The sequence below is a fragment of the Magallana gigas genome, chromosome 5 (assembly GCF_963853765.1).
Source record: "Magallana gigas chromosome 5, xbMagGiga1.1, whole genome shotgun sequence".
Taxonomy (NCBI): Eukaryota; Metazoa; Mollusca; class Bivalvia; order Ostreida; family Ostreidae; genus Magallana; species Magallana gigas.
In genome coordinates this window covers 13531642-13558641 of record NC_088857.1, presented here as the reverse complement: position 1 = coordinate 13558641, position 27000 = coordinate 13531642, and the positions used below count along the sequence as shown (strand labels likewise).

The 27000-nt window shown below is 32.7% G+C and overlaps 2 protein-coding genes across 4 annotated transcripts in view; one reads left to right on the top strand and one right to left on the bottom strand.

Annotated features, from left to right (window-relative positions):
- Positions 1 to 21553, top strand: part of LOC105319227 (TBC1 domain family member 9) — a 40627-nt gene extending 19074 nt beyond the window's left edge. For 2 of the 3 annotated variants that reach the window (XM_034471027.2, XM_034471037.2), the window contains 13 exons: positions 1403 to 1497; positions 2987 to 3133; positions 4004 to 4115; positions 4261 to 4321; positions 8919 to 9104; positions 9546 to 9656; positions 10441 to 10539; positions 10735 to 10926; positions 13814 to 13997; positions 15601 to 15678; positions 16576 to 16815; positions 17198 to 17301; positions 19773 to 21553. In XM_034471027.2, coding sequence (XP_034326918.2) covers positions 1403 to 1497; positions 2987 to 3133; positions 4004 to 4115; positions 4261 to 4321; positions 8919 to 9104; positions 9546 to 9656; positions 10441 to 10539; positions 10735 to 10926; positions 13814 to 13997; positions 15601 to 15678; positions 16576 to 16815; positions 17198 to 17301; positions 19773 to 20297 — 2134 coding nt within the window. In that variant the 3' untranslated portion in view covers positions 20298 to 21553. The remainder of the gene's footprint in view (positions 1 to 1402; positions 1498 to 2986; positions 3134 to 4003; positions 4116 to 4260; positions 4322 to 8918; positions 9105 to 9545; positions 9657 to 10440; positions 10540 to 10734; positions 10927 to 13813; positions 13998 to 15600; positions 15679 to 16575; positions 16816 to 17197; positions 17302 to 19772) is intronic. The other variant, XM_034471031.2, reaches the window with a different exon arrangement.
- Positions 5646 to 6909, bottom strand: LOC105319226 (uncharacterized). Its single transcript, XM_011416668.4, has 2 exons — positions 6540 to 6909; positions 5646 to 6153 (listed from the first exon to the last, which is right to left on the bottom strand). Exons 1-2 carry the CDS (start codon positions 6883 to 6885, stop codon positions 5714 to 5716), a joined length of 786 nt encoding a protein of 261 aa, XP_011414970.3. The 5' UTR covers positions 6886 to 6909; the 3' UTR covers positions 5646 to 5713.
- Positions 21554 to 27000: the final 5447 nt, after the last annotated feature.

Below are 27000 nucleotides of genomic sequence, written 5' to 3'. Positions count from 1 at the left end.
CGTGAGAGCATTTTGTTATAACACAAAAAGGGGATCAAATGAATGTTCTTCCAGTAATTGGTATGATCTCAATATAGGAATATAGTCTTGAATAAAATGTAATATCATTATTTCTTAATTTTGTTGTCCCATATCTTCAAACTCAGATAAGAAAACCCATATTCAATTTTAAACATGTTTCAAACGATGATAATTAAGTCTAGAGTATGCAATTGTCTTGGTCACGTTTTTCTCAATTATAATTCATTCACCTTTGTGAACGAGCTATAATAAATAGAGAGAGGGAGAGAGAGAGAGAGAGAGCAAAATTTCATCCAGAATTCTCTGGCCTAAAACATAAACATGTACCGTTCATGTACTGAAGTAGTACATAAAATTTAGTAATATTTTTAAAAAATTAATCCATTGGGGAGGGGAAGGGGTATACATGTAGACATTGCCCCATTAAAATTTTGATAAATATGATTCGCTTCTTACATCTTTTTGTAAAAGTTTTCTTTACTATTTTTCATTTGCCAAAAGTTTGGGTTTAGTTCGTTCTGTTCAAATTTCCTTTTTTATAATTGAATATTAAAATCAAAGTACTGAAAGTACTGAAAAGCGCTAACCTAGCTTGTTTCTAAGAAAATTTACTGTGTGCAAGCGTAGGCGGAAATGAGCCTTATTGAAATTTTGGTTTATGTTTAATGAATATCAATTTAAAGTATCGAAGGCCAGATTTCTTTAAATATATGTTACTTTCTGAAGATGATGTGAATTAAAGCTGAACACGACTTGTATATGGATACTTGTCTGAAAAAAGATATGTTAAAATCACAAATTATACCTTTTGAACAGTAATTTATCACAGTTTTTGACATTTTCTTGCAAAGAATCGATTTTTATTTTTCTATATTTTAGCTTCTGAATACGATTTATATTTTTTCATCACTGCGTAGCATCCCGTGCTGATGTACGTAAGCCCCGCAAACCAATCGTATCTACTCGGCCATTTCCGTCACCCGGATAACTGGTTCCCTATACCTCTTACCAGTTTAAATGATGTATATTTCTGCTCATAGAGGGCAGTTATTCCTTGCACCGGAAATAGAAGTCTAACGACAATAAAGCGCTGAGCTATGCTTAGCGCTTTAAAAATGTCGCCTTTCAACATAAATTGGGGCCCAGCACTGCTTCCCTTATTGCTACATGCCTTAATAATTGTTAGTTAACAGAAACAAAGTGAGATTATTTTCTACAGAAGTTATCTCTCTTATCAGAGGGATATTCCACCTTAATATATATCTAATCTTTGCTCAGTTTAGGAGAGCATTTTTATTGGATTTTTTTCAAGAGAGATTCTTTTGTTATATAAATTTTCTGTTTTCTTACTTACAGAATAAAGTGTCTTTGTTTATTGCAGGTCTCTCCCAGAACATCCAGCTTTTCAGTCCGACCTTGGAATAAGTGCTCTGAGGCGAGTGTTAACAGCGTACGCCTGGAGAAATCCCACAATCGGTATGTATTGTTTATTATGTTGCTTTATAAACTTTCGATTTATTGAAATGCCAAATAAGATTCTAGCATTTATTGTATATAATAATAATTTCATACTGAAGCTACTAAAGATTGTTGTGACCATCTGATGATTAGGTGTTAATTGTCACAATTAATCTAAAGGGAAAGGATGACAGTGTTAAATCATGATGGCCAGTCTGTATGTTATTTCCCAGGTTTACTGTAGGTTGCTTTTAGGCTATAAAAATCATGACCATTGTGTTATTGTATCACACAAAATAAAGTTACCAGGGGTAGAATGTTTTTGATGCAACCGTCAGTCATTCAATTTTTTTTTGTATACATTGTATTAAGTGCAGCTCCTCTTAAACCGCTACACAGAATGTTATGATGTATGTTATGTGTAGATGTGCACATAACTGGGAAATTCTGACAAAAAAAATTTTCTTGGATTTTCATCCCTTTCTTACAATTTTGGCCATAAATTAAATATGCCCAAGTACATGTTGTAGTATTGAACAGTTTATAAGCAACTTACCTGAAACTACTGCACAGAATTTAGTAAAACTTTGTAGGTATTTAGGACACTATGTGTAAATGTGCATATTTTCCGGAAATTTTGATTCTATTATTTTTTCTGGAATCTCGGCTCATTTGATCTTACAATTTTGGTCCCATATTGATTATAATAATGAACAGTTTGTAAGTGCATTTCCTCTTAAACTTTACGTTGCATGGAATTTAGAGAAACTTTGTTTGAATTTAGGACACAATGTGTAGATGTGCATATTACCAGGAAAATTACTTTTGGTAACGATGAGGCATTGATCATCTTGACCATTGTTTTTTTTATTTACTGTAGGTTACTGTTGGGCCATTAACATTGTGACCAGTGTGTTGTTTATTTACTGTAGGTTACTGTTGGGCCATGAACATCATCACCAGTGTGTTGTTAATTTATTGTAGGTTACTGTTGGGCTATGAACATCGTGACCAGTGTGTTGTTTATTTACTGTAGGTTACTGTCTGGCTATGAACATTATGACCAGTATGTTGTTTTTTTTACTGTAGGTTACTGTCAGGCTATGAACATCGTGACCAGTGTGTTGTTTTTTTTACCTAGGTTACTGTCAGGCTATGAACATCGTAACCAGAGTGTTGTTTATTTACTGTAGGTTACTGTCAGGCTATGAACATTATGACTATTGTGTTGTTTATTTACTGTAGGTTACTGTCAGGCTATGAACATCGTGACCAGTGTGTTGTTTTTTTTACTGTAGGTTACTGTCTGGCTATGAACATCGTAACCAGAGTGTTGTTTATTTACTGTAGGTTACTGTCAGGCTATGAACATCGTGACCAGTGTGTTGTTTTTTTTACTGTAGGTTACTGTCTGGCTATGAACATCGTAACCAGAGTGTTGTTTATTTACTGTAGGTTACTGTCAGGCTATGAACATTATGACTATTGTGTTGTTTATTTACTGTAGGTTACTGTCAGGCTATGAACATCGTGACCAGTGTGTTGTTGCTGTACGTTAGTGAAGAGGAGGCCTTCTGGTTGTTGACGTCTATTTGTGAGCGCCTTCTCCCCGACTACTACAACACCAAGGTAGTCGGGGCATTGATTGACCAAAGTAAGAGAAATTAAGGAGTAGCTTATCTGCTTATCTGCACTTTAAAGCAAGCCAGTAGTTTTTGTTTTTTTTCAATAATCAATATACCTCTCTGTTACAGTAATTTAGTTAAATAAACTACTGTAGAAGCACACATTTTCGTTGTTTTTAAGCCAAATAAAATTTTGTTGTCATTTAATTTCGTCATATCATAATCTCTTCGTATTCATTAATTAAACTTGGGTAAAATTTCATCATGGAATTAATTTCGTTGATATATATACTGCCAATGAAAATAACAAAAATAACGAAATTTAATCCTCAAAGAATATATAATATTATTATCAGCTTCTACAGTAGTTATCCCCTCGCGCAACAAGATAGCATTGCTGCTATGCCTGTGTGTATGTGTGTGTGTATTCAACTTTGAAGCAAGTTTAAAAGAAAACCCTTGCATGGATATTTATCAAACTTTGTACACTTATTTGGCATGGTAAAAGGACAAACCCTGTTAATTTTCAAGTCAATTAGTTCAGTACTTTTTAATATATCATTAAAATAACACAGTTTTAAACAAATTTTATGTACAACTTGACAAAAAATACTTCCACTTCTCTTCTGTGAAACCAAAGTGAAAGTATGCAGTTCAAATCAACAATTTGATATTTTTGGGGATTTAGATCTAGTACAGGTAAAAAAAAAGTATTGTAGTTTTTGTTGTCAGTAGTAATGGAAAGTTAGAAGAATGTGGTCTTCTCATTAACATATACATAACTATAGTTATATACTCTTAAATAATGCATCCCCCACACAATAACTCATGTCGCGAGGGGATGCTACGCTTAGTGGTGCCCTTGTTAAATTCAGTGCCAACATCTTGTTTGGTTGTAGATGTGTTTAAGGACCTGATTAATGAAAATCTGCCTGCCCTCCACCAGAAGCTTGAGGACCTAGGGCTCCTCAGCATGATCTCTCTGTCCTGGTTCCTCACAATATTCCTCAGGTATAGTGTTATTATTAATAATATAAATTTCACACCCATGGCTTTGTTATAAGTTAGAGGATTTCCTCACTCCATGCAAACCTTTCATGTTTGACAAATAAGAAAATTAAAGTAGTTATTCCAATTTTGTCTTCATTTTATTTAGTGTGATGCCATTTAACTGTGCTGTCAGCATAATGGACTGTTTTTTCTATGATGGCGCCAGGGTATGTGCATGTTTTTCATTTTAAATTGTTGATGAAGTAATTTTTACTATCAGGCAAATTCTCTTGGTCTTTATAGGTACATGTATTGTGATATTTCTCGCTTACTGTACAAATATATATGTATATGACCATCACATTAAGATTATTGTATATTTACATAGTACTACAATGTACTTTACTCTATCATATCTGTTCATCTATCCATATACTGTTCATGTCCATTAAAGATGTACACTAAAGTGTAGGTGCTACTCAAGAGCTTAAAGACCGAGAAAATAAGCACCACCTTCAAATACACCTATTCAGTGTATCTCTGTCAATCAACTGAATTGAGGCCCCAGATTGGATGTTAGAAAATGATTGACATTCGTTTACTCGTCCTGTGTGTACCATGTCTAGCATTCAAGGCGATCGTGCAATTAACTTTTGTCTTTTGATGCATATCGTGACGATAAAACGCCATGTCTTTTAGCACTATGACAAAAAGAAAGAAAAGTTTGACAAAGATTAAATTTTTCTGCTCTTAAAAATTGAAAGATATGAATTAAAAATTTACTCATACTCAATGGTTTATGTACCACACCAAACGCGCTGATTACCTGCAGTCTGTCAAATTCACGTGGCATAGATCATCCATGTAATCGCTCTTTTATTAATAAAAATGTTTGTGAATAATTGAGAATTTAGTACTAAATTAAATCAAATATTGCGTTCACAATTTATAATGTTAGTTATCATATTAAATCTTCGAGAAATTTCATTACGTGCCGAAACCAGAAAGGGAACAAGTAAAAACAACTCTGGTACATGCGCAGCTGGTAGAATCATTGTGCACTTAAGCAGCTGATCACAGAGGTAATACAAAAGTATGTTGTATAAATGCATTATTACTTGAGTATGGTACGATGATCACATATTGCATAAAACATTGCGATAAATTCTAAGTACCGTAGATCCTGTCAGAAACTTGTTCAAAATAGATTTTGCCAATGTCGCACACAGTTTTTCATACTTTTATATTCATTTCAACGATTGAAAATTTGTTTTTCCTAGCTCATATATAAAAACAATATTTTTCTAGATCTTTGGAAAACTTCTGTTGAGATCATTTTAACACCCCGTGTATATAGACATGTGTACACAAGGGAGTGTGATTCCCTCGGGGCTTCACACCTTTATCAATATAGACTCCACTCCCACCTGAACTTACCCGAGGTAAAACGACCGGTTAAAAACCTCGGCCTTTAAGAGAGAGATAGGGAGAGAGAGAGCTCACCAACAACTAATCATGTTTACTTTATCAATCCAAAACTTAATCCAAACAAAAATTGAAGGAAATTTAATCAAATTAAATTTCTGTTTATTAGATTTTTTTTTTAAAGTACATGTACATCAAATTCTAGCAATTTTCCACCCAGAGAAAGTAGTAATGCCTTTGTCATTGCTGACGATATTGCAAGGTGTGCTAGTAGGGTTGTTCATCTCCACAGAAGCTGTGTCTCCCTGGTTCATGTAGGTTATGAGAAACCCCGTCCCAGACCCACTCTCTGTCAAACTGGTGCTGGCAGCTTTAGCATAAGAGGCTGTCATGCTGAGAATGAAGCCATTTCTTAACATTCTGGTGCTGCACCAGCTGCCATGATGAACCTGAGTTACCCAGAGAAAAGCATAGATACCGGTTTCAGGGGCTGTAAAGATTCCAGTGTTGGTGTCATAGCCGTTGCCATAGTTACCCAGGACTTTGTTGTAAAGGAGCGTGTTTCCAACGTGATTATTTCCGCCTAAGTGTTCTATGTAGGCACTGAAGGCAATAGTGTGGGCCGTTTGTCTGTCTGTGAAGCAGATGTATTTATAAATGATTAGTCTCTAGCCTTATCATTATCAAAAATTGATGCTCAAATTAGGAAACATTGGCAATATGTGCTTATTGAGATGGAAATTAAAATTAGCATGTCTACCATTTATATATCATGTGAATATACCAGTATCAGTTTGGCCGATAACCATTTGTTAAAAATGAAATTGTTTTAGATTGATAAGAATTTTTAATAGCTCCATCAGTTCAAAATACCAGTATTGCTAAAAAGCAATTCATGCACTTGAATCTGGTAAAGACATTACAATGAGTTAGCTAAAAACAACAATAGGAATCATGCATGTACATGTATTACACATAATAGAAACTTGAAAAACAAAAGAAAATGAAGGTGACATGTACCTTCACGAGATTTTCTAGGACACTGCTCATCCACATATTGACAGATGTCACCAGAGAGATGGTTTGGAGCCAGTTTTGCTTGAGAAAGCTTCTGTAACTGCTGAGTTACCTCAAGGAGGTCGGAGGTCTTGAAGTCATTCTCCTGTTTCAATATCAGGACTTCATTTTGTAGTTCAACGATCTTTCTCTGGTTTTCCAAATTGATAGTTTCCAGCTCAGAGTATTTGGCCAATATTGGAGAGACATGTCTCTGAATTTCATCTGCTATTTCAGAATGAATGTTTCCATGGACCCAAAAAAAAGTACCAACACAATTCAAAATGAACAGAGTTAGAACGTAATGCATTCTGATTCACTGATATGGTGCACTGAAAGTTGTCACATTGTGTGTTTTTGAATGTATTGGATAAGAACCTTGTGAGAAGATAAGCATTTGTCTGTGGGCGATTGATTGTCCCAATGTGCTGATTATATGCAGACAATACATTTCACCCTCACATTTAATAAATTATCTCCTCTTAGGTTATTATCTCTGATATGCATTATACAGATCATTGACTTCTAGCCTTTTTATTATTGTATGGGATGGGCAATGGCATACATCAATCAATCCTCTAATTCAACTCTGACCCTCTGTTTTTATTTAATATCCTAATTATTTCAATGAAGACTTACCATCAGTTTGTCTCATAAAGTAAATCTAAATACTATTAATATGAAGACTAGGGGTCAATGTTTGGCTTACATGCATAAAGATAGTTTACGGGTACCTTTAATGATATTACTTGATTTTCAATATATCATTGAAAATGCAATTGGTGAAAAAGTTACATTTGTTTAATAAAATTCTGTTACTTTATACCACTTTTGGATTATGCCTTACAAAGATTCATTGAAAGCACATTCAATTTATTTTACAATGCATTGATAAACAAATTATAATAATATGTAGATAGCTTTCCTAATGGCATGGATGCTATATGTATGTTGATATGAAAGGAGAGAAAGGGGGGATGGGGTCAATGATGTGACAGGAAACAGGTATACCCAGAGAAAACCCACATGTTATATAACGTGATAAATACATGATTGTAAGCCAGAGCATAATTACTGTAAATTCCTAATTAAATGCAAGGAATTAATATCCGCGTAAAATCGCGAGAAGCACCCTTCGCGGATTTTAAAATCTCGCCATTATTTTGTTGAGGTTAAAACTATATGAAATGAGGATAAAAGTTCGCGTTCGCGATTTTATATTCTCATGATTTAATACAAAACAGCTAGATCGCGGAATTAAGTACTTGCGTAAAATATGGAATTTACAGTTTTCAAAACTACTTATAGGAGGGGAATCGAGAACATGACTCTTATTAAAATGTAACTGAACTGTTATGTACTACATAGAGATAAAGTGATTCCTTATTCTCAAGACAATAGTGTTTTGTTTTATTTATTTATTTGTGTGAAATTCAAAATCAATCAGATATCTCATTTTTATCATTTTCCATTATTTACAATGATCAGACCATTCATATACCTTAAAGCTTTATACACAAATATGATGAGAAACAATTTATATAATGTTATTTAAGTAAACTGTTCTATGTGTATTTACAGTGAAACACACTTATAGCAAACACATGCACTTATAATGAATTGACACTTATTGTGAAGTTATTTTCATTCCCCCATATCTTAGAAAATATATTGAACACTGAACAGATATAACAAATAATGCTTATAACGAAGCAAAATTGTCCATCCCTGGTACCTTGTTATAAGTATGTTAATCATTATTAATATGTAAACGGTGTGACTGATGGGCCAAGTGCAGAATTTTTATGGTTTGAAACGCAGACAGTAGGATTCACCTGCCTACTCAAATCATAATTTTTTAAGCCTAAACTAAACAAAACATCACCTGTGCAGTCCACTTTATTACGTCATGTTTCAAATGTAAAAGTTGTGTCTTTAGAAATAGCTAAAAAAAAAGAATGTGATTCTGAGAATTTTTAATTCCGTAAACTTTCAATTTTTATCCATTTCATAAGTTGATAAATTTTCTATTTATATTTGTTCAGTTTCTAAAAGATCGGTTACTTGATGTTTTTATTTTCTATCAAATAATTGACAATGAACATGGAAAAGCACCACTCATTTAATGAATGAGTTAATTTTGTCAACAAAATGGCGGCCAATATGACGGGGCCTTAGTCTTACTGATTCAACTACTATTTTTCACTGATTTTCATGTATATACTTGTTCCCATTAAGCCTCACATCACAGCCCGCCTCTCGGTGCGCTCGGTATTATATCTAATGCCCCATCTCTTGATTAACTTGGAATTTAAATTATATGTTTCATATTCTATAACTCAGGTAATCTTCCAAGTTGCCTTGACCATTCTGGACAACAAACAAGAGGAACTTCTGGAGGCGAAAGAGGAGGGAGAGGCCATGACGGTTCTCAGCTCTTACCTTGAGAACATCACTAACAAGGACTCCACCATGCCTCACATTGCCCACACTAGCTCTATGTGCGGTAGTCTGGCAGAGAAAAAAGAGGTTAGTCTCTCAGATCAGTGGGTGACCTTATCTGACGGACAGATAAATCTTTACAGGCAGCGTTATCATTGATAAACTCCTTTAGAGTTTCCTTTAGTTAAAACTGTTGATATGTAATGTTAAAATCCTTGAGAATTTCCTGTGTATCAGGCTTGGGGCGAATTACATTGTAAAGTAATGCATTACTTTACCATTACTTCATGAATTTGGGCATTAAATTACCATTACCATTACTTAATTTTCTTAAAGTAATGCATTACAGTACCATTACATGAGTAAAGTAATGCATTAGCATTTTTGTGAAAAATTAAGTAAATAATAAGTTTTTAAGAAGTAAAACTAAATAAAGAGTATTTGCAAATATTTCAAATTAATATAAAACACACTTTAACATATCTACAGGTTCATGTTCACTACAGACATGTTTTTGTTTTTTTGTAGCCCAGTGTAGACGTAGCCGTCCTTATAGACGACAGCTACAGGAAGTACGGACACATATCCAATCAGGACATTGACAAACTCCGACTCAAGTACCGTCTCCAAGTGGTGCAGGTAGGTGCTTTTCAAATTCTTCCAATCCTAACACAGTCCAAAACTGTTGAAACTGTATTGTACACAGGGCTTAGTGTAGATTTGTTGTAAAATTAATTTAAACATAATGTAGAATCTTTCATGAATATATGACCCCACAACAAACCCAAACTACTTAATCAGAAATTTAACTTAAAGGATATGGGCAAATAAAACTAAAATTGTCAAATGATTAAATACTATGTAAATGAGAACTTTTTTTGAGGGGGGGGGGGGGGGGGGGCACAAATAGAATATAGAAATTAGTAGTTGATTAGTCAACTGTTACAGTAGTGATTGTTCTGCAATTCTTGTCATGGCTTTGAAATATTGGAAGTTTTAGTGCTTTGTGGTTTCAAAGTGATGGCCTACATGAAATTCTCAGCTATAGCTAGCAGACTGGGTTTTGTTTTTGTGTTTTTTGTTCTTTTTGGAAGGGGGGGGGGGGTCCCCGGGGAGGGCATGTTCCTTTTTGCTTTGCTGTTTGTAATGCCACTTTTCTTACTAATAGGTGTTCTTACAATGTAGATGTTTATTTCAAGTAACTATGTTCATTGCTTGATATTTTATGGTTGAATTTGCATGGCTCATGATGAGCCTTATGCATTTTACTGTTTTGAATATTAATTGCATCCTTTAGGAATTTATTAGTATCTGTACACTAAGTCTTGTAAATTTTTACAATTCTACTGCATGCTTTCATGTCCATGTAAATAAATTTACTTGTTATGGTTTATACAATTTAATAGTGTAATGTTTTTTCTAGCACATTGAGGACAGTACAAAGAAAAATGTGTTACGGAGTGTCCAAACTCACACACTGTTCAAAGGAAAGGAGTTAGATGATCTATTTATTTTATTTAAGGTAAGGAAATATAAACAAAATGTATATTGAGCTTTCAAGCCATGTAAATCTTACATGAATTGATTACTTTGATCCTAAAAAAAAAACAAAACACATTTCAGTGGTCAATATTTTAAACATTGTTTTAAATACATGCACATGCAAGGAATGAAAAACAATCATTTATTGTAAATTCTGTGTCACATCTAATTGTAGGAGGAATATTTAACGTCTTGTTACTGGAGAACCAGTCAACAGCCTGCTGACATGGGGGACAAATTCGACCCGTCCAGACCTTACTACGAGATGTACAAAATTGATTTTGAACAGTTCAAAACCATGTACTTGTCTCTCTCCCCCTGGGCTTCTGGCCCAAGGGCAGGACACCTAGCCCTCAGGACATTCAAGGTGAACTTTGACTAAAAACTAGATGCAAGTTCAAATATATTTTTTTTAATCAGCTATAGTAAGCATGTAACACTGATGGACTTAATTGCATAACACGTTTGTTTTGGTTCAATTTTCAAGTTCTTTTTTAAAAATGCTAGCTGTCAGTGTTACGAAGAAAAGAAAATATTTTTCTCAATTGCTCAACTTTTTTGGGAGGTCTAAAGTTGAACTTTGTTGCAGGATAAACAAAGTTACAACTGTCATATGAGAATTGTCTTGAAATGCAGCCATATTTGCTCATACTTGGCATTTGGCTGAGTTTCATGGCACAAATAGGCAAGCATTAATTTCCCTCTCTCATGTTTCTTTTACATGTACACCTGTGCCCAAACATTTGCTTGCATGACAAGACATGAATTTTTCATATTAAAACATTAAAATGGTAACCACATCTATATCTATACATGTACTTTGCATCGTTTATTTTTTATTTTTTGCGTGTTGCAAATGTTACAAAAAATGAACGATGACCGCACTTTACTCCGTATTTTGGGTCCTTTTTTGGTCGCTATTGTTACATTTATTCTCCGCTTAATTTTACCTTAAGTAATTTTTGATAGAGTTTGGTAAATTTCAAATTGAAAGAATTATATATGATATGAGTTAAATTTGGCCCCCACAATTTGCCATTTTTTAAAGTGTTTTAGGTACAATAAAATGTTATGTTATTTTTTAGAAGAGTTGATATAGGATATATTTTTCACATATTTATTTGATTTATTTGCATTGCAGTATATGACGTCAGAAGTGACGCTAATTCTATAATTCAATCAAAATCAGTCAAAAATTGTTTTTCTCATCTTTTTATGAATGGGAAATATAGAACAAGGAAAATTTTTTTGTCACTTATTAGTCTTGGCTAGATACATCTCTGATTAAAATATTTTGTTTGTTTAAGCATGCGCTCTATGTTTTCTGAAAGAAAAACTGCTTGAAAACAAGCTGTTTTATGCTAAAAATGCAAAAATGATGGGAAAAGGTTGTCTTTACAATGCCATGTTTCTAAATTGTGGGCACTTGAATCAAAATGAACATTAAGTAAAAACTTCACATAATAATTATATATCTGTACAAAGAAAACAAAGAATTAACTAAAGGTAAAATGATATTCATTTTAGGGGGCCATTTTAGGCCCATACCATATATAGTCCTTTATTGTCATAATTGTTTTAAACAGCTGGGTTGCAATTAATTAATTCGTAGTTTTATTACTCGTTCTGCTCTGCATATATCGGGAATTTAGGCTTGTCTGCCATTGATTGAAGAGAAGATTCATAAATATGCATTGAGGGTGGAACTAATATTGTGATGAGTGGTATAAAATTAGAATAGCGGTACTATAATTGAACATCTTCTCTCTCTCTCTCTCTCTCTCCATGTTGCTATTTATTTTAAAGGTTTCAGAACAAAATAATTCAACAGGTCAAAGAATATTGTTTATAACAGAGAATGCAAGTGCAAGAAAAACATGTTTTTCCTCTGTTTAACCATCAGTGCATGTTTGTCTTAGTATTGATCTCCTTTTAACATATAGCTTATAAACATATATATACAGCTATCATTAAATTTAAAGGAGAACAATAGACAAACATGCGCTTACTATGTCATAAGTATGTAAAAAATGGCCATCCTGATTATCCCATGGAGATTCAAGAAAATGTAATGATCGACCCCTACCGGTAACCTATGAAAACGACTTTTTACTTTGTATTATTTTATGAACTTTTAATTAATATACAATGTAAATGCATAAAGTTGCAGGTAAGACATTGACAATTCCTTCAATTTAAAGCAATATAACCATTTTAAAATTTGATTTTGTCACAATATTTAATTAAATGTTCTTAAGTGCAGTCATCCTTTTGTTAATTCTTAATTTGCATAAATTCAGTCATATCTTGAGATTTTCAGATTAAGTTTGTACAATACAATTTTTGGCATGTTTTATTATGCCCCCCCCCCCCCCCCCCCCCCAACGTCCTTCGATGAAGGAAGGGAATATTGCTTTGCTGCTGTCTGTTGGTCTGCTGGTCCACCAACATTATTATCATTTTCTTTGCAGAGGTTGCACTTACTGAAGTGAAATTTGGTATACTGATGTATCATAATGATATCTAGGTCAAGTATTATTTTAGGTATGATCGAGCAATTTTTGACAAGAGTTATGCCCCTTGACCTTAGAAAAGTTCCAATATTATTTGCAGTCTCTGTTCATTTCCTTCACAGAGGTTGCACTTATGATATGAAATTTATTTATTTTTATCATATTAATATGTAGGTCAAATTCAATTTTATGTATGATCGAGCAATTTTTGACAGAGTTTGACAGAGTTATGCCTCTTGGACTTGAAAAAATTCCAATTGTTTGCAGGTTCTGTTAATTTTCTTCAAAGATTATACTAGCCGTATAGCGCAGGTTAAAATCGTGGATGGAAAAGATCGCAATTTTTTTATTTTGCAGTAAATTGCAGTAGATTGTATTTGTGGAAAACAAAAATTAATTTGCAAAACATGAAATTCAAACCTGATCATGATTATCTGCATATGGTTCATGTTTATAAACTCACAACGAAAAAATTATTTTTTTCTGGGTTTTATTTTTAAGATTTATATTTTGTTGAAAATCAATTATATATATAGTAATGTCTAATGAAATGCTTTAATTTTGATAAAAACACTGGTTTGTGTAATACCAGCATTCATAATTATTGTTGGTTAATATAATTACCGGTAACAGTTTATAACAGCACTTTAAGTGCATATTAATAGATGTATGATGTTATTAAAATTTTTAAACTGGAATTCAAATCAATACCATATATTGTCTTTTTCTTTCATTTAACAGTTTCTTGATGACAACAAAGACAACATGATTAATTTCAAAGAATTCGTGTATGTGCTTGGGGTAGTCTGTAAAGGGGACATAACCCAGAAGCTGAAGCTGCTGTACCTTCTGCACCAGTTATCTCCCCATGAATTAGAGGACATGGCTTCCCCGTCTTCTGCATCACCAGTCAGTACAAAGACAGGTACAAAAATAAGCTAAAGAACTTCATTCCCACATCACATTTGGCTTTCACTATGATATGAATGAGGAATAGCTTTTTATTTTTTCGAGTCAAATTTTTGTTTATTATCTATGTAGAACTCTTTCATGGAAGGAGAAAGGAAAAATCATATTTGAATCTGTGGTTTCCACAGTTGTGTGGGAAGAACCTAGTTTTGCAAAAGCAGCATCAAATGCATGTACCTTATATGTCTAACCTAAATTTTTACTCATTAAGGAGCATTTTCAAGCAATTAACATTTAACAAAACTCAGTTCAGCTATTGTACTAAAAGACAAATGTTTAACGTGGGATGAGTGTTTAACATACCGGTACCCTATTTCACCACATCTAACCTCTTCGTGCCTGTTGGCACATAAGACCCGAACATATCCTATGATCATATGTAAAAATTATCGAAAACAACAATGTATTTTGCAGCTTGTGTTAATAGCTGTGTTATAAACATGGTTGTATTTTACGTGTCAAAGACCCAAAAGCTTTTAGATACCTGCTAAAAGTCATTTCAAAGGTTTGAATTATCATAAATTTAAGGTGGAATAACACACCTGGAAAAAGTCACTCAAATTAACAAGAAATTATTTGATAATGAAAGATATAATGATAAATAAACTGTGCAAATGTCAAATTAGCGAAAAATTTGCAGTTTTGGGATAAGTAAAAACTGAATATGTAAAATAATTATTCCAGTAAGTAACAACAAAAGCCCCTGCGGGATTCGAACTCGGGATGTTCGGATCACAAGTCGGACACTTTATCCACTTGGCTATGGAGTAAGTTACATATTTCAGTCCTTAAAATCCTTTTAATAAAACGAAATATCGTTTCGATCAGCGGTCAGCCATTTTGCGATGATGTGTTATTCCACCTTAAATAGCAACATATGGTCATATACTGTAAAGTCTATAACACACACCCATGTAAAACCCACTAACTCAACAGGTGGATGGTTGCGTAATGGCAAATACACTGGCGATATCTAGACTTGTTTAATGCAAGGAATAGTGGTCAGTGTAGATAGATATTTCGATACATGGAAATAAAGTAAAGAATAAAGTATTTCTGACAAAGTAAGTTTAGTTTACAGTCATACAGTTTGTGTAATGCATGATATCGGCAGTCATACTCCTCAGTATCCAGAATCATGGCCTGAAATTAATTTCTTGCGTTAAATTAGGATTCTACTGTACTGTATACTAGGTTATTTTTGCCCTGTGTTATTTTCGCCCTTCTTAACTTGCAAACGGTTTAGCCCTGTTTTAAATTCGCCCAGATTCACTTGTGTTCTGAAGAGATCACTTCAGACATTGGAATTCGCCCAGTCTTAAATTCGCCTGCTGACAACCAGGGCGAAAGGGGCAAAAATAAAATGGGGGCGAATATTTTACTGTATACAGTATTTCTTAATTCTGATTTCATCTACCCCAATGTGTCTCTCTCAATTTTCTCCAGAGTATACTGTTAGAGAATTTTAAAAAATCAGCAGATTTTCTTTACAGTAAAACTATGAAGCTGCAGTATATCAATAAACCCCCTTTTGATTTTATTTCTTGGTTTGATTGTAGTAGAGAGCCCAGAAAGTGCGGTAGAGGCAGCCGATTTCTTTGATAGTGATGCCAGTTCTGTTGATGCACTACAAGATGGTAAATATCGGTACTTATGAAAAGAGCGGGAATATATGATCATGATGAAAAAAAACCCATAATGACCTTTTATTAAAGTGGCGTCTGTAAATGATAATGTTTTTTTTTTCTGCTATGAAATATATTGTATTTAAAATGATTAAAATAATGTGAACATGCTGTATAGCTTGTAAATTTTGCAATGACCTAATTTTTGCTTTTTTCGCGATCACATTTACATCGCATGATATTCAATATGCAGAAATCATAAAACAATGTTTGCTATTAGAAACTTTTTCCATTGCAAAAATGACTGAAGCAAAAGAAAATGGATATATGCTATAGTACAAGTATATGAAAATTATAGTTTTTAGAAAAGAAAAATATATGTTTTATGTAAGGTTTTAGAATACTTGTTTTGTATTTCCCCTCACAATATTTTATTTGGCAAGGGGATGCTTAGCTTGGTGGTGCCCTTATTAAAATTTTCCTTTGTGATAATATTATTCTGTACGTCATTTATTATTTGATTTTGGTTGTAATGAGCCATTTGATTTGTAAAGAAAATTGTTTTCTACAATTAAGTCTTTTTATGACATTATAATAAGACTTAATAAATAACAAACCAAATAAGTTTGCTGGAAGAACATGTATTATAGTAGAATATAGTGCAATTTTAAATGTTCAAACCTTACTTTCTATACTTAAAACCCAAAATTGAATTTTAATTGATGAGTTTAAAAGCTTCCCAAATTGTATCCATATAAACTGGGGTTGGAGTCATCAATGTTATCATACATATATGAACCACCTTGCATTTTTAAAGCATTAACTATGATCTCAATCTATTTAAGCAATTGAATTCATTCCTTTATGATATTCTTATCAGCTCTTTAACTTAATGCATTTCCTTTACAGAAATAGTACTGCCAGGCGACCCTGTTGAAGAAGACGGGGAAACACAAGAAGAAAGTCAAGATACCCAGTCCAAGGAAGAACTCCCGTCAACAGAGCTCATTCCTGACCAAGATAACAACAAAAAGGCTGACTCACAGGGAGCAGAGGGGGGTGGATCACAGAATGTAGGGGGTGGACCCTCAGGGGATGTTGGATTAGATATTCTACCAAAACCTGAAGAGGAGGTCACAGCTGAAAAAGGTAAATGTTATATATGAAGAATGTGCTTTTAGTGGTGAAAATAAATTAATACATTTTAACAAGGCCTTGGACTTTCAGTAGGACGTAACAATCTATTTCTTGGTCAAAATGAGATGAAAATGACGCTGGTTTCAAGTGAAATATATACCGATTGCGTAGTCTTAGTTCAAAAGCCAGACAATTCTTGTTGATTTCATACGATATTTGAGTTCTTTTTGTACATTTGTGTATGGATAGACATGTGATTTGTGAAGAAGCTTTAGAATATTTAACCACATCTGATGACATTGCAGAGAATGTATATGTTGGTATTCTCTTATTAAACATCTATCTTTATGATGATTTGCAGAGTTTTGAATTAAAAAGAACCTTAAATTTCTAGAAGCAGAACTTCAAGAAAGTTTAAAGAAGATGTATGCTAAGAAGAGGGAACTGAATAGGAGTGATAGCAAAGCAGAGTTTAAAGATGTGCCTAGAATGTCTCAAGTAGGTCAAGCTCTTCATATATACAGCAATGTGTGTAATCTGTTGACTATCAGTACATATGTCAGTTATCTGCAAATATGTGCATTTTAGCTAACCTGAGCAAAATTTAAGTGCCCTTCCACATCTTTTAGGAAAGATTTCCAAACAAGCTTAAACATAATTTTTTTTAGTTATTGTGTGATTTTACAACATGTGTGAGGTTTAGAATTGAGGGAATTTGGGAAAGTGTAATTTTCAAATGATTTGTAATATTTAAGTTAACAAAAATTCACTACAAGATTCAACCAAGGGGTCTGTGGCTTTTTAGTTTAATGCCTTATTCATCATGTAACATAGTTGGGTGAATGCTTATGTTGATGTAAACAATTCGAAAATGCAATTAAATTTCATGAAATTATAGTGTCATAAGTCATGGGGTGTGGAGAACCCTTAAAAAATCTTTTTACTAACTATTTTTAAAGTGCTTTAATTTTTAGGTCACCTGATTCATTCAGGGGACCTTTTGCTGCTGTTCTTTGTTCATCATCATGTGTTGTCTGTCATGTGTTGTTTGTTAAATAAACTCCTGTCACATGGGTAGTTTATTTATCAGTTTTAAAAGAGCAATATTATGGACATAAGAATAATGCATTTACTTTATCTTCAATGACTGTTAAAGTACAGAAAAAATATTTTAAAATTCTACACATATTCACAATGTGGCCATATTTGCCTTACCCAAGGGCTTGAACCCCTGACCCAGGGTCATAAATTTTACAAATTAGGTAGAGGGCTTCATGGACATCAAATGACCATGTACTCAATCCCATTTTTGTGGTAGTAAAGAAGAAGTTTTTCTAAGATTTAATACATTTTACTATATGGCCATATTGGACCTATATCCAATGGCCTCACCCCTGACCCAAGGGCCATGAAGTTCACAATTTAGATTGAGAGTGTCATAGACATCATAATCTTGCATTTAGATTTTCTCATATGGGTGTAAAGAAGATTTTCTAAGATTTAATACAGTTTTACTATATGGCTTTATTGGTCCAGCAGCCCTAGGACCTAAACATGTGACCAAGGGGCCATGAATCCCACAATTTCGATAGAAGGTTTTATGAAAATTAAAGCCACGCATTTAATTTTTCTAAAATTTGTTAGGGAGTTAAGAAGAAGATTTTCAAAGATTAAAAATACATGTACATTATATGGCCATACTGGCCCAACCTTAGTCGTACATTTTCTCCATTTTTGCATATTTAGCCCCAGGGATGATAAAGTCATCAATTTTATAATTTAGATTTCTCTTATCCTGGAGATACTTCAAACCAAAAATGGTAACAAATTGTTTTGAAGTTTTAAAGAAGAGGTTAAAAATCCATGAAAATTGGTATTCAACAAATATTTATGAAACCACAGTATGTGTTTTTTAGGTCACACTTGCCTTTGGTAAGCATCAAATAGTAAAAAGTGGAAGTAACAGTCTGAGGAGTATTGGACTCTAATTTGAAGCTAAAAATGCAAACATGAGACTCCCTAACATGTCAATCTACAAGCTATGATACCTCAGGTGATTGTCAAAGCCTGTAGGCCTCTTGCTGATATTACTATAATGCAATCATCCTGATATGACCCTGATTCAGACTTGTTTAAAACATGATCCTTGGCCAAAGCTGGACCCTTAGCAGAGGTTAAAAGATTAATGTGAGAATAAATATAATTATATAGGGGTAATTCTGTGAACATATTCAATCTGATTTAGTGCTGATTGAAATTGTTGAAATATTGATGGCTGCATGAAATAATATCGGAGCCCGAAAAGAGACTCAATAATTTATGTATCAATATAGAGAAACAATTTCAAATTATTTCTAAACAAAATATTAACAACTAAAATGAAACAAATATATTCCAATTAAGATTTGGATTTGTTGAAACCCAACTGACTGAAAAATATTAACAGGCCAACTGAGGGTTACAAATTTAGCATACAAAAATGGTATCATCTTGAACAGTATTCTGAAGGTTTGAAATTGAAAGCTTATCACATTCTACTGGATGCTTCACCTATCAAGGATAGAAATTTTTTTCTTCCCCCATTTCATCTCATCCCTGCCTGAGTTCAGAGTTTTATATAAAAATTGAATATTTGGGATACAAAAAGTTACTTACGAATTGTTGCTCAGGTGAGTTATGTGGTGCAAGGACCTCTTGTTTTTCATAAGATAATATACATGTAGACCCCCACAAAGTAACAGTGGTACTGCTCTTTTGCAGGGTAAAATGACATAGTTTTGTGAAAAATGGCATAAAGTAAATTGTTTCATTTACATCATTTAATATCATCTATTTAGTAAACTTTGGCAAAGTATATCAATTTGCCCTGCAAGAAAGAAGTACCGCAGTTATTGTGAAGGGATCTATTAGTACATGCATTAAAATCAAAGATTATTATCTTTTGTGATAATAGATGATTCATTTTTCAGGCTCAATTTATTGACATGTGGAGAACATTATATGACATGTTTACTGACAATGAATATGAGCAACAACTTTACCATTCCATAGCAACAGTGGGCACATTGCTTTTAGAAATGGGTGAAGTAGGGAAAAAATTCTACCTGCAAAAATCAGTGTCAGAGAGCAGTACAGGTGAAAACTCATCAACAAAGATGGAAAGCTTATCAGAAGACGTGGAACAGCTAAAAATGGAAGAATCTAAGGACCCATCAAACTCAACAGAAAACCAAACCAAGGAAGACTCAAGCTCATCTCAGTCAGAATTATCTCAGCTTGATGAGTCATCAGCTGCAGGGGCCAGAAGCTCTTACTCTAAACCAGACTCCGATTGGTCAATAAGTTTTGAGCAGATGGTAGCATCTGTGTTAACAGAGCAACCGCTGGTCACTTACTTTGAGAAACAATGTGATATGTCAGAGGCTGTGGCCAAAATGAGAAACCGTAGACTTATCACTAGGCAATCTAGTCATTTCCCTGAAAAGAAGAAATGAAAGCAATAATGTTACATGTAATTGATGTCTGTAATTGTTTATGCATTTTATTATGAAATTGTTGATGGCAAACTAATAGTTTTCCTGTTATTAAAAGCTGCTATGTGTGTTGATGGTTATTAAGTTAAAGATTACAAATGTGATTAGTTTTGAATATCAAATTATATAAAGGCTCAGCTAAGAGACTCAATTTCAAGTCGTTTTATGCAATGTATAGAATCAATTGTTTATTGCATGCATTAATTTTATTTGCTTCTTTTATGGAGATCAGACATTTTGATTAACAGCTGATTAATTGCAATGACTGTATGAATGACAAAGCTTTGGTTTGTGTGAAGTGATGTGTAAACTAAATGCTCCATAAAGCTTGCACTGCTTATTGATAAGACAAGGTTATGGTTCATGTTTTATGTAAATATATTTAATTATCCTTTTGTTCAAATTATTGTTAAGGGTTGATAGGAAGGCTTTTAAAAATATTAAATTGCAAAACAGTTTTATAGTTAACATGCTTTATACAATATGAGTTTCTAACAGCTCAAAGTAATTTTGATTCTACGATTCTATGCAGTTTTTTAAAAGGATATATTATGAGCAGAGATAATGAATTACATTAAAATAAATCAAAATTGTTGTCCATTGCACTTCACTATGAATGTGATTTATGGTATTAATTTTTTTTTTAAATCAGAATAAAAAGCTGATCTAAAAAAAATGAGATCTAAATTAAAGATTCACATTCAAATTCATACTTTTGGGAGTATATTATCAATTTTGTTTGTGAGTACCAACAAAATGCATTTACTTACCAGATGTTACTATCAGGTGTGTCGTGTTTCATTTCAGGAAATTGAACATACATTGTAAACAGTCATGAACATTAAGTCAGGTTGATGATATTGTTATTGTCTTATTAATATATTTTTTGTCCAATGTTTGAGTCACAGATTATATATTATTTCTTGCAAATACAGACACCAAAACATTTTTTTTTAAATTATACTAAAACTATGTATTCAAAGCAATTCTTACTCTACCATCTTTCAAAACTTTTTTCTGTCATACACTTTTTTAAACATTGAGGAACTGGTCTATTTGTTCATGTTATTTTTTTTACAGGTTATTTTGGAGGTTATTGCAAACAAGTTAATGTTTTAAACTGCTATATTATGGATACATGTTTCACCTGAGTATTGTGCAATATAATTTGATGTAAAACATCACCAATACGGTAATAAAATTCATCTCTTCCTATACCTTTGATTGGTTTTTGAGGAGAATGTTTGGCATGACCAATGTCTGATCGTAAGCTAGGCTGATTTGGTGTTGGTTGATACATTTTGTTTTAGAAATTCTCAAGCAAGCTTGCCTAGAGCTAGGGGCTTCAGTAGGGTTTTTAAGTTTTTGTTGCCAAATCTTGGTGGTTCCCTTAATGACCAATACACCAATAGGTGTGAACAATGTTTCGATAACATATATTATACAAATATTGACTAAGGTTGAGGGCAACATTGATTTTATTAGCCCACGAGGGACGAAATATTTTCGTCCCAAGGGGGCTAATATAATCAATGTTGCCCGAAAACACAGTCAACATTTGTTTTGTTAAATGAAGAAACAAACCAAATTTTAAGAAAGTAATTGAAAACAGATCGCCGTAATTTTTTCAGCTCAACATAGAATTCACGAATTTAATTTTGCGCAAAGTTCATTTCCAAAATATCCTCGGCATCAAACGGTCAGTGGTGATATTCCGCCGCCCGTAAGAATTAAGTTACATGTATAAGTTCTACCTGATCTTACTTCAAAGTAACTCGCAAATCTTTTTATGCATTTGATAGCAAACCGTCGCATTGCGCGTCCGTTGTTTACTTGCATTGACTAATTGCCTACTATGACGTCACCTTGTTTTGGAGTCGCGAAGAGTTTTTTACGTCACCGTTTATGAATCAACAAATCAGAAGCGATTAATTGAGAGGGAATATTCTCCAGATATTATTCCTAGCCGGTCAATATCAAAAAAAATATTGTCCGGTCAATAGTTTTCGGACGAGCTAAATATTACAATTATTGACTTCGTCTATATAGAGTTGTATAGTGAGAATATACTACTGAATATAACAAATATGATATATATAGTCTAATCTCTACCCCATATTTACCTAACCTGTAGTTTTCAAATATATAAAGAAAAATTGAGTGGAGATAAATGTTTACTTTTAGTGTCCCAGAAATGACTTGTAAACATAAAAGGTGTGGGTAAAGGGACACGCATACTGAACAAAACATGTGTAGGTGCTGTAGCTAAATCATTAGTAAAGATGATGGGTGGATAAGGCGTGTAAAATGCCCATACACGGTCGGACAAGTTACTGAAAAATTAAAATATCAATAAATCTGATATTATAATATTTTTTAAAAAATTATTTAAAACAATATACATTTTACATATCATTGATTTTTAACCTATAAACATTTTCAATACTTGGAATATGTTGACTCAAACAGGTGTATACGTATCAAAACCTGCAAATACTGTCATGTTTTAGAACTTTCGGCATTTTCTTTTATAGAGTGGGTCTGTGCTCCATATTTTTCTCAGTCTAAATAAGGTATAATGGAAAACAAACCGATTTCAATCAACAAAAACGTGGAGAGATGACCCACTATACTTAAAAATATCATTTTGTATCCCAACAATCGAACGTTTTGAAAAAATGATACAAGTCCGTAAATTCGTGGTCAAAGTCAAACATAGTATTTAAAGAGCCTACCTTGTTGTGTCTGAAATGGCTCAGTGGTTAGAGTACCTGACATAAGCTAACCTTAAATACCTAGGGTTTTTATGTGATGGGTTCGATACCGCAAAAATTTCTGGCAATATTTTTTTTTCTTATCTTTTGTTAAATATATTTAAAACTGAATATAGTTAGAAATTGTGATTTTGCAAACTTGTATTATAATATATTTGAAAAGATTTAATTGGGAAAAAAAATTCAAAATTTTATTTCACTACTAAACCGAATGGGCATTTGCGCCATCTTATTCCCCCATCTTTTCATGAAAAATATGTACATGTCATATCTGCTTTTATTCAATAAATGTATTTTTCTCAAATGTAATGTGTAATTTAATTTATTACATTTGCAAAGTAACTAATTTGATTACATTTGAAAATCCTTGTAATGGTAATTTAATTAAAGGTTTTAAGCAAGTAATTGTATTTCGTATGTAATTAACCCCATCTCTGTTACACAGTAAGTTTAAAACTGCGCGCATGGTAAAAAAAATTAAAACCTTGGAGTGGTAATCACGCATGCGCGTATTTAATACCCACGCGTATTGTAACTTAATCACCAGCATAAATAACTACTTTTAAAATAAGGGACTTATCGGACCTTAAAAAATTTAAAAAAACCCCACTTATTTACCGACTTATGTTCATCATTTTACTTTATCCCACTCCTCAGGAATACTGCGTATTATGTCCAGCAAAATTTAACAAGCAATGTCTGTTATAACGCACTGTTATAAAAAAAAATTCAAATAATACCTGAACATTAAATTCATCTGCAACGACAGTCAACTGAAAACATTAAGATAGAGGTAACACAGTACAGTGTTACTCGGAACTTATGATTCTCTAGCTACTGCGTCATTATGATACAAGGAAGCACAGATAAAGGAATGCGTGAACTTGACACAGTATCAATCAATCAAATACATGTACACGTAAAATATTTGATTATGACGTCAATTGATTATGTTTGTACGCGGCAAGAAGTCTACTGCGCACAAGGACATGTATACCTATACGTACTCGACAGATAATTGAAGGTAAAGCGTCAATTCATGTAAAGATGCTGGGTTTGACTGAAATTATCCTAGGACCAACATTAAATGTAATGGTTATCTCGACAAACCTAGGTCGTATTTTCAATAAACTTCAGAGGATGCACTGGTTATGTGTAAGTCTTTAATTTGACAACATGGGAATTCCTGATAATAATGTCATTAATTGTATTGATTAAAGTTTTATTATGTTAATATTAAAACAATTTCCGTTGCATTAAGTAAAGCATTGACGTCATTTATTTTTTTGTATGAGGAAGCTGATATAGAGAGCAAATAGGACAATAAAGGTAAAACATAACATAAATATGCTAGTAGGTCAAATTGGTTACTGTTATCCACATTTTTTTATTTACACGTCATTATTATTTAGCTTCACAAATAGTTTCGTCAGTTTTTTTATTATTCTTTATTAAATAATTTTAGATAACATTTCCAGCGGCAATTTAAAAAAAAAAAACTCAACTTGATACCATTCATTATTTTTATGATTACTGTGTATTCATATCTTGAAATAGAAACAACAATATTTATTACATTCATCTATAGCATCATGTAATTCGATATTAAAAGTTACATTATGTGTTGAACCGATTCTGAAACTTGGTTCTTCGTGTTATTTTTCTAAGAGAATTGTTTCAATGTAATTGTGTATATTAAGTTTGTGGTGAATCTCGTTAAATTGGCGTACCAATGCCATGATGTGTTTCAGGTCTTTCTCTTCTGGACCAAGTATTTTAGGGATGCTCAATAAATCAAGAGGTAGCCTCTCATACTGTCACGGCTGATTTTAAGTTCGTTTCCTCCGAGTTCAGAGTTACATTCAGGATCTGTGACGTTTTGTCACTGTTAACATTTGTCTGGGTAACTAAAGAATTTAAAAGAAGATATCAGCAAATTATGGTGGCATATCTCTGCCCCTTGTGTGCAAGTTATTTTTCTATTGATTATGTCGACATGCAAGATAGAGATGTTGACATGCAAGATAGTTATGTCAACATGCAACATAACTATGTTAACATGCAAGAAAACTGCGATCAAATAAGAGAAATAAAAAATCTCAAATATCACCAACATGTGACATCCAAGATGCAAGATACGCTACCTATTGATGTCAACATGCAGCTTATTTATGTTAACATGCAACTTAGTTATGTTAACATGCAAGATAAATATGTAAACATGCAACATATTTATGTCGACATGCAACATATTTTTGTCGACATGCAACTTAGTTAAGTTTACATACAATTTATAAGTTGCATGTCAACATATTTATCTCGCATGTTAACATAACTAAGTTGCATGTCAACATATTTATCTCGGATGTCAACATAAATAAGTTGCATGTCGACACAAATAAGTTGCATGTCAGCATATTTATCTTGCATGTTAACATAAATAAGTTGCATGTCGACATAAAAAGGTAGCATCTAGCATCTTGGATGTCACAGGTGGGCGATATTTGAGATTTTGTATAATTCTTATCTGATTGCAATTTTCTTGCATGTTAACATAGTTATGTTGCATGTTGACATAATTATCTTGCATGTCAACATATTTATCTTGCATGTCAACATATATGATAGAAAAATAACTTGCACACAAGGGGCAGAGATATGCCACCATAACAAATAGCTTATATGTTTCACCTTGATTAACAACAACAGAGCCTGTGTCGATATAGTTGTTTTTATTGTATTCTTGGCTTTCTATGCCTCGAATAGCACGTAATTTACTTTTACATCTTTTAAATAGTGATATCCCAAAATGTTCAATGATCTTTAATTCAATCCAGATACGTTTGATGCTTTGAAAGACACTTTTTTTGTATTCCCGTCTATCTGGGAATCTGACATACATTTCTGTATCTGATCATTAACATTCGGGGATTTCACATTTGCATTTAATGTACATCAATTAAGGACGTTGTTTACTTGGGGTTTGAGTTCTCGAATCCGGATTGTTAAAAAGTTCAATTTCATGAGAAAAATTTGTTTTAAATACAAAAAGAATTTATGAAATGAATTATTATTGACATAACAATCAATTTTTTATACTAAATTATGGAATTAGGCTAAGACAAAGTTTGACTTTTAGCAAAACAGAGGAATTCGGACTAAATTTTTCAGATTTTGTTTTCCACTGAAATATTTTGGGTAGTACTATAATATTTAAAGTTAAGATTTTATTAGTTAGTACATATTTGTCAACATATTTTTGCATATTTTCTGTTGGTTTTATCTTGCCTTTTCGTATATATAATAGTATGGCACACACAACAAAAATATTGAAAAATGCTTAAAAATGATAAAAGATACCATATCTTAAAATTTTGATCATTGACCTCATATAAGTTTTATGCCAGCAGAGAAAGGTCAATATACTTAGTTTAATACTATAAATGTTAAAGCATTATCATCATTCAGTTTTTTGTTATATCGAATCAAAAATGGGTAGTAATTTGAAAACTGATAGAGGAAATTCGGACTAGAATATCTATAAAAATTGTGAATGAAAGCTTAATGCTTTGTATCTATTTAATGTCACTACCATTCATAAACTGTATTTCATTTGTTAAAGAGTTAAGCAATTTGTATTAATTTCACAATTAAGAAAATCTCAATCATGGTGTAAAATTTTTATGGATTTTTCTTACATTTTCAAAAAATATTCAATGGCCATTAACTCAAAAAGTAGGTCATTGACCAACTTTTATGAAAGTGAATAATAATACTACCATGTAAGGTCTATAACACACAATAGTTGGTTTTTCATTATCATCAGTGGAATTTTATTTCATTCTGAGTAAACGTCATCCTTAAATAATCAAGTTCATTTCCCCGTAACA